The sequence below is a fragment of the Nasonia vitripennis genome (assembly GCF_009193385.2).
Source record: "Nasonia vitripennis strain AsymCx chromosome 5 unlocalized genomic scaffold, Nvit_psr_1.1 chr5_random0004, whole genome shotgun sequence".
Taxonomy (NCBI): domain Eukaryota; kingdom Metazoa; phylum Arthropoda; class Insecta; order Hymenoptera; family Pteromalidae; genus Nasonia; species Nasonia vitripennis.
In genome coordinates this window covers 1,047,402-1,056,633 of record NW_022279655.1, presented here as the reverse complement: position 1 = coordinate 1,056,633, position 9,232 = coordinate 1,047,402, and the positions used below count along the sequence as shown (strand labels likewise).

The following is a 9,232-nucleotide window of genomic DNA, read 5'->3' as shown; positions in this document are numbered from 1 at the left end:
AAATGGTGTTATTATCCTTATGGTACTTCCATTTATGGCCAAATCAAATATTTATATTTATATTTAATGTATTTAAAATAGTCAGTCCCAAATCAGTACATATTTTTAATACGCATTACCAGGAAAATTACATGTTTTTAGTACGTACTAAAGATACGTACAAAAAATATGTATTTATTTTCAACAGGGCAGTAATATTTGGATGATTAAATTGTCTGCAAAAATAATAATTAAGCATAGTTTAGAAGTCACTTTAAGAAGTGAATTTACAAAAAATCAAACTCAAAATAAAATATGTAGCTTTATAATATCAAATTCAGACGTTGCCATAACTAACTACTCACATACTGATGAGACGGATCATACTTTTTATAATATTTCACCTTATTAACTATCATTTTTTCACAATTGATGACACTGAGAAAATGAAAACTGCGTGGTGTGTTTGCTTTACAGATAACAGATAGCTTCAATACTTTTTCTTTTTTTGTGCAAAGATAGCTCTGTGCAGTGCTACCATCTTAATGTATGTACCAACAGTCTCTATACCGTATTGTACGACATGTCAGATTGTGTGTGTGAGGGTTAGGTTGACACTCTTAACACGTATGTTAAAAAAATAAATTAGTAATATTATATGTTTTGTTAGTTTTAATAGTTTTTCAGCAGTGAACCAGCACTGGCCAGTCGTGTCAGACTGGGCATAGACTGTCGAACCATTGCTGAACGTTTCTGCCAGGGTAATGACTTCTAAAACTCTGCTTAATTATTATTTTTGCAGACAATTTAATCATCCAAATATATTCCTGGTAGAAATGATCCACAATTTTTTAGAAATACATTAATTATTCTTATTTTTTTAACTTATAAAAAATATAAGTTGTGTAATGTCCAAAGCAATTCATTGAGCGATATCTAAATTGTTAATTTTCTACCAGGAATACTTTTTGTAGGTAAGTCTACACATCATACAGTGGACAAGGGCTAGCATAGATAATGGAAATAAAAAAAGGAATGTTACCTTCGCTGATGGATTTTAAAATTATTTTTAATTTTTTTAATAGAAAGAAAACGTATTCCTGGTAGAAAATTAACAATTTAGATATCGCTCAATGAATTGCTTTGGACATTACACAACTTATATTTTTTATAAGTTAAAAAAATAAGAATAATTAATGTATTTCTGAAAAACTGTGGATCATTTCTACAAGGAATATATTTGGATGATTAAATTGTCTGCAAAAATAATAATTAAGCAAAGTTTTAGAAGTCATTACCCTGGCAGAAACGTTCAGCAATGGTTCGACAGTCTATGCCCAGTCTGACACGACTGGCCAGTGCTGGTTCACTGCTGAAAAACTAACAAAACATATAATAGTACTAAATTATTTTTTAAACATACGTGTTAAGAGTGTCAACCTAACCCTCACACACACAATCTGGTAAGTCTACACATCATACAGTGGACGAGGGCATCTTTTATAAAAACAAATTCATTTCATTCAAAGAACTCTAATAATATTCTCAGCTGTTGCATTAATATAAAATCGAAATAACATTGTTCTAAATACTTTACTTGTATTAACGATATTTGTACTTTTCAATAGTAAATGTAATTTGTACAAGTTTAAATAATTATCCAATTTTCTTTTTTGTTTATTTATATCATCAGTCTCATTTTTTATCTTATTAAAAATTAAATTCTTCACTTTCAGGTCTAATGGCTTACATTTAAAGATACAATTGAAAAAATCTTCATGGCAGTGCAATATTGAGACCTCTATTAATTTAGTTTCATAGAGTTCGGTATTTTTTTTCTCGGGTGCAATAATGTCAGTCGTATCATCTATAAAATATTAATTAAGTTTTAATAATAATTATTTACAACAAAATAGAAAAGTGTGTATAAATATTACACACAATTGTGCGTAATACAGAAATATACTTGTGCATACTTCTGTATTATAAATACTAGTTAATTTTAGTTACTTACTTTTAACATCGTTCAAAATTGATGTTTTATACTTTGTCATAAAATTTAAGAGAGCTAGATTATTTTTTTTATGTTTCTCTTTGTAAATTTTATTGGCAATTTCGCATATGGTAATATCACTTGGATCAATAGCTTCAATGTTTTCCAAATCAAATTTTTTAGATTTTTTAAGGAAATTGATCAAGTTTCCATATAAATTGTTATTATATGCTAACCCAGCATTATCTCTTTTATCGCTTACTTGCCTTTGTTCTTTCTTTGTCAAACTACCATCATCTATATGTTCGTCAATTAGTTTTTTATATTTAATAAATAAACATTATTATAATATTAAAATAAATAATTATTCAGTTGTATTTTTTTGTATATAGTTATGAAACTTCAAAGCTAAATTTAATGTAGTAAAAATGTAATAATTTAATACTATTATTAATACAAACATTTTTTGGTTTAAATGCGCCACTGCCAGCATTTTCACAAGTTTTACACTCACACGATTCATTATTTGGTCCAAAAAAGTCATTACTATATCGTACTGTCACTTCATCACCTATTTCTATGTTTTTAGTTGTAATAATTTTTACTTTGTTAGCTTTAAGCGAATAATAGGCACTATTTTCATTGCAATCATGATTAATAAAAGCAATGGTACCAAGTAAAATTGTGGAACATTTGTACATTAAACTGTACATAATAGAAAAATCGCTGTTTAATTTTTTAAGCAATGTTTCTTCTTGAGGCGAAATTTTTACATAATTTCCATATAATACATCCACTTTTGTATTCTTAGAAACAGCTTTACTAGCAACAATTTTAACTTGGTTTTCTTGGCCCTTATACTGCGAAGTTTTTGTTACTAAAAATCCATTACTTGAATCAAGTACTTTTAAATACCAGACCATATGACTTCGAAGGTATTCTTCGTATATGATGCTAAAAATTTGGTCATTTAAGCATGTGAGCAAGGTTTGTACAGTCTTATCATAATTGAGAGTTTCTGTAAACTGTTTTAACGTTGTTGACATAAAATTGGACGTTGGACAACAAATTATATCTTCAACATCCATTATAAGACCAACTTTGCTAACTTTTACGTTAAGATAAGGGTCAATAATTAATGCTTTTGCAATGTCATCCATTAAAGTCATCATTTGAAAAGTTGAATGTTCTTCACTCATTTTAATTTAATATTTTTTCTAATAATCTGTATCTGAATAACTGTATACTGTTATGCCCTTTTCTCTGAGAGTTCACTATGAAAAATGACTTTTTAAAAGTACTAACAATACTTACATACTAACAAGTAGTAAAATTAAAACTTTTCAATCTCAAACAGAAGAAAACTTTTAAATGTTGCGCTACATAATTTGCTTGAATACGTAGTAACGCGCTGAAACAAAGAAACGGACCGAAATGAAACGGAAACTCGATACGCGAGTGTGGATTGGACTAATTTTTGCTGAAGAAATGGTCGTGATTACTATAGGGAACTCCAACTTACAGCGTTGACACGACCTCTGGCGGAATCGAGCTGAAACACTTTAACTCGCAGAACGCAGATTCTTAGGTCTAAGGTCGGCCTCTTAGGTAGACTCGGGTCCGAGTAGACCCGAATCAGGTGTGTTATTGGCCTTGTCGAAGGCACACTAGCGCCACATTGGCCCATTTAAAATAGGGAAGAAATACATTACTCTCATGGGAGGTTTCGACAAGGCGAATTGTGGACCACGGTGCAAGATAGGTGGTTCGTCTTTCCCTCCTCGGGCACCACCTGTAGCGCATCTGCGGACTGAATACACTATGATAAAGCAAAACATTGGGTAAAATATTTTTATTTTTTTTGAGCCCAAACAATTAAATTTTCCATAAATAAGGTTCTTTTAATGAAAAGTAGATGCTTTGTTAAACATGCCATTTGACCTAAAAATATGCAAAAATATTAGTGTGTAACATTATAGTAATCGGTCCGCACTAGCGCCGCCTGGTGGAGATTTCGGCGCACGCACTTATACCTAATCACACTAATTTGGTGGTGGGGAAAACCAACAGGTCGCAACTAAAGAAGAAGAAGAAGATGGTGGTGGGGAAAGGAAGAGTGAAATACGAACCACCTCTCTTTGTCTCTATCTTGCACCGGATGTACTGACGCAGCCTTTGGAAGAAGAAGAAGTATATATTAATAATAACGTTACATTGGATTGAAGAAGCTCAAAAAGATTATGCGATGGATAACATCAAAGCAGCTTTAATACAATTAAAAGATGGGCGCTACCACACAATCTTAACGAAACACCTTAGGGGAATTAAAAATAATAAAGGATCTTTCAAAATCAAAGGAAAAAAAAAATCGAGTGCGAAATAATTGGTTATAACAGTAAGTTATATTTTTTATGTATTATTATTTGAAAATTTTCATTCTCCACACTGGGGGAATTGTTACTGTGGTGTGATTTTACTGTCACGTATTTGATTTTGGCAGAAAATCTGATTGATTGCTTATTTTATTCTCTGAAAGAAATATCTTAATCTCTTAAGGAACTATCAAATAGGTACTACCAATTAAATTTGGATATGGGAACAATTCTCTCAGCGTAAAAAGGTTCAAAATTATTTCTCATACTTATACTTATAAAATTATTATTACATTTTCTTATAGATGACAAACGTGATAATGAATGCTTAGTTTCTGCCCTAGTCTGAAAACCTAAATCAATATATTTTTCTAACGAAATTGAATTCAAAACTAATCTATCATACTTAGATGCTTATTTTTGAAATCAAAAATTTTTCAAAAGAATTTCATCATTTTATTATGTTTATAGCACACTAACCACAAAATGCGAATTTTTTGTGGATTTTGAGGTTATTGTGCTATAAAATATCATATAAGACTGCTGTGGAATGAAATGTGTTTTTCTCCCTTGCTCGATTTTCTCTGTCATTCTCACACTCCTTTATTCAATTAGTAAGATAACATTAAATTTTATGTACAGATGATATAAATGACAATAGTGAAGCAGTAACAAGTAATTCTAAGGAAGGAGAAGATGAAGTTGAGCAATTATCGGATGAACAACCTCAATCTCAAACTAATAAAAATAATAAGATGCGAAACGAAACACATAAATTGAGATCTGGAAAATTGCTAAGTAAATGTAAGTATAAATTAAAAAAAAAGAATTTTTATTATTACTACCGATGTATGTATCACAAAAATAAAGCAAATACGTAAATTCTTCTTTAAAAAGTTGTTAAAGTTATAAATACTACCATTATAATTGTTCAAGAACGATGATACTGGTCCTATGAATAATTGTGTCATTATATAATTACTCTCATTCAATTAATTTTAATAGCATACATTTTTATCGTATTGAACAATTAATTGAATATGATTATAATTAAATTATTGTTAGTTATAGTATGAAATTGTGAAAAGACTTGAAAAGACTTTAAGGAGTTTTATGTATTTCAAAAATACATGCGGATTTAAAAAATATATCATTTAAGTGATCGAGTAGTATATTATAAACTAAAATGATTTTTTTTATATTTAATGTCAATGATTTTATAAAAATACCGTGATTTGATAATTTATTTAATCAAATTTGAGTCTTGTGAAGCTATCTTCGAAGATTCCATATCTAATTCTTTAATAGAAAAAACGTAGGATAAAAAATCAAAAGTTAATCAAATGCATGATATAGAGCCTATAACACAACATTCTATGTAGCCTAACATTAATATCGTTTAATTAAAAAAATTTGTTTGGCCTCAGCCTCGAAAAATGTTTCAGTTTCTACTGTTAATCAGACAGATCGTATTGAAATCGATATAAGGACACCTGGTGTAGTTGATGAAACAAATACATCATCCCAAAATAAATTAACATTTTTCCTCCGACATAATCTTGATGAAGAAGGCCACTCAGAGGGTAAAATATGTTTATTTTCTTTTGTAAAAGTTTTATTATACATTATCTTTGTCACAACAAAGTGATTATGTTAACTTGTAATAGGGTTAAACTTTGAAGATTGTGAGTCTTATTATTTAAGAATTATTTAGAATTGATTTTCATTTTCAGAGTTAAATCGATCTTTAAAAGTAGCTCAACTAAAACTTGACTTAAAAAATTCAGCTGCTGCAAGTTTAAGCAAACCTGGCATTCTTAAAGTACAATTGGAAAACACCTTTATTTCAAGAGCAACCGGAGGCGGAAAGCGCGAGGGCAAAAAGTATTATTGCTTTTACTGTTGCAAATTTATAATTGATCAAATAAATAGACATTATTTAACGATACACAAATCAATTGAAATGATAAATGATGCCAGTATAAGAGGAGGTGCAGTGCTAAAGGATACATTGGAATACATTGTCAATTTCGGTAATTATTTCTATAATTATTTTATCCGAAACGAGGACGAGGAATTTTTAGTAAGCCGAAAACCAAATGCAAAACACATAATAAAACCTAAAAAATTGGAATCTGGAGAATATCATTCGCCTAAACCAATAGTTGGACTCAAAATGTATACAGACGAAAAGACTGGTGTTCCGTACGTTGTTGACGATGACTTACCTTCTGTTACTGCAAAAGAATACGTACCTTGTAAAAGCTGTTTTAAAATTTTAAAATCGTCTTTGTATAAACGCCATCAATGTAGATTGCAAAATGTAGCCAAGATTAAAGGAGCTAAAAACAATTTAAATGAATGTAAGAGTTTTATACCCGACATTCATTCTGATGCATCACCTTTAACAAGAGATAGAATATTAAAGAATCTAAGGCTAGGTCCGGAACGGGATTTAATTGTGTCAGATGTAACATTAATAAACTTTTTAAACCAATGGTCGAATTTCCATGCAGCACACATCCAATCGGCTAGTATACTAAGCCATTGGGCAAGGGTACTTGCAACATTGTTTATCAAAGTTAAACAAAATAAGAATCCTCAATACACAGCATCTATATCCAAAATTGTTGAGTTTTCTGATCTTTTTGATAGAGATCATATACCTGTTATAAATGAAGCTATTGAAGAAATGTGCTCTATTGACCCTGTTACTAAATTAATGGAGTAACCAAATAATCCGAAAGACATTACAAATGCTATTTCAAAAATGATGGAATTTTACCTTCCTTATTTAGGCAGACAAAAACTTGATAAAAAGGCTGACGAAGTTAAACGTTTTCAAGAAGTGTTTAAAAATGATGCAAAAACTCTAAACAGGAAAGTACGTGATGCTTTAGTTCGAAAAGAAAAGTTATCCGATGATAAAAGGCTACCCACAACTGAAGAAATAAACAATTTTTGTGTATATGTTGAAAAACAATGGAAAAAATGTTTTAAAAAATTAAATGCTGGATTCGATGAAGACGCTTGGAAAGATTTGGTACATACCACTGGTTTATTACTTTTACTGTATAATCGACAACGTGTCGGACAACTTACAAGGAAAGGTACCCAACCCGAACTCACCGATTTTGATGATTTTCATATATGTTGTAGAACATAAAAAAATAAGAGACACGTATTTTTTTTTATCGGCTAATTTTCACTTTTAAGGGGTAAAAACCTCCCCTAAAGTTAACCCCCAAAAAGCGTTTTTTTTTAAATATCTCGGCTTAAAATTAATATTTTTCTATGAAACAAATTGGAGGTTATTTTTTACAAAAAGAGCAAGTATTTCATGGTGATTTGAAGAGTAAGGGTAGCATCCCCTATTTTTTAGGGGTTGAAAACATATATTTTTTGGCATAATTTTATAATAAAAATGTTTAAACCGACTAAAAAAAATTGGAAAAAATGTTTAAACATCCTTAATAACAAAATTTAGTTGACGTCTTTCGGTGTTTTCATAAATATTACCCCTAAGGGGGTAAACCACCCCTAACACAAAATAACTGTAAATATGTAATTCAATACATAAAATTTCGTAGAAAGTTTGTATATAGAGGTTTTCGAGGTCGCTGATTACAAATCTGTTATCAGATTTTCAAAATTCAAAATGGCGGATCCAATATGGCGGACGGAAATATCGAAAAAAAGTTTTAAACGACTAAAAAATTTGGAAAAAATTTGTAAACATCTATAATAAACAAATTAAGTTTTTCGGTTTTTTCATAGATACTTCCCCTTAGGGGGGTAAACCACCCCTAACACAAAATAACTATAAGTATACTTCAATCCATAATATTTTGTAGAAGGTTTGTATATAGAGTTTTTCGAGGTCGCTGATTACAAATCGTTATCAGATTTTGACAATTCGAAATGGCGGATCCAATATGGTGGACGGAAATATCGAAAAAAAATTTTAACTTTCAAAAAAACTTGTTTACAAATGTGTGATCTTTGTAGCCTGTACATGTGAACTAAAGAGCCTTAAACCCTAAACCCCTAAAGAACAAATAGGCTAAATGGTTGTGCATTTTAACCAAACGACTCCAAACCCCTAACCTCCAGACAAGCCGAAGGCCTATGCTTTACCGTAGACACGAGTATAGACATATTACCGATATTTTATTCTATCATTTTGTATGTAACAAATAACGTCTCGTTTTATGTTTCAATCAAAGATTATTTATTTTTCTGCTTTTATAAATTAGCATAATTTCAAAAGTAATTTCATAAATTATAAAGTATTTCATAAATTGCATAATTATATAATTTTATAAATTCAAAAAGTCCACACTTTTTCCAAATGAAAAAACATAGGTTAATAAAATTAGTTTATCAAACTCTTTTGCGTTTTGTAATAAAATTTAATGTTGTCAAACTTGGGAGTTTTTCATTGTTACAATTATTTTGTAAGCCAAACGTTTTTTAGATGAATTCTCGAAGTAATGATTATTGTATCTATAGTAAAATATTTACAGTCTGGAATTCCATAATAATACTATTTGATACGATTTAATGAATTTATCAAAAAATCTAAATTTAATAATAAATATTATTCTAATTATTATTATTATTTTTCATTATCATTGCTATTATCAGTATTACTGTTATTATTGCTATTGCAATTATGCTTATTCTTCTTATTATTATTATTATTATTATTATATTACTATGATAATTTTTGTTATTGGTAAAAATACATAAAAGAATATTAATACTCGAACTTCATTTGCAATTAAAGAACACGTTGTTATTGAAAGGGAATTTTATATGTATTCATTAGTTTAATGAATGTTATCGTACATTCAATGATAATTCCACAGATAAATGTCTTTCACTC

At 29.4% G+C, this 9,232-nt stretch overlaps 1 protein-coding gene across 1 annotated transcript; it reads right to left on the bottom strand.

Annotated features, from left to right (window-relative positions):
- Window positions 1-1,263: 1,263 nt before the first annotated feature.
- Window positions 1,264-3,171, bottom strand: LOC103316358 (histone-lysine N-methyltransferase KMT5C-like). Its single transcript, XM_008209676.1, has 4 exons — window positions 2,487-3,171; window positions 1,994-2,269; window positions 1,710-1,846; window positions 1,264-1,359 (listed from the first exon to the last, which is right to left on the bottom strand). Exons 1-4 carry the CDS (start codon window positions 3,169-3,171, stop codon window positions 1,264-1,266), a joined length of 1,194 nt encoding a protein of 397 aa, XP_008207898.1.
- Window positions 3,172-9,232: the final 6,061 nt, after the last annotated feature.

Bases quoted from the DNA above. Each gene is read 5' to 3' on its own strand.
- LOC103316358 (XM_008209676.1), bottom strand. From the start codon at position 3,171: ATGAGTGAAGAACATTCAACTTTTCAAATGATGACTTTAATGGATGAC. The intron at 2,270-2,486 runs GTGAGTGTAAAA...ACGAACATATAG, and splicing joins TGGACCAAATAATGAATCGT to ATGATGGTAGTTTGACAAAG. The intron at 1,847-1,993 runs GTAAGTAACTAA...AATATTTTATAG, and splicing joins AATTTTGAACGATGTTAAAA to ATGATACGACTGACATTATT.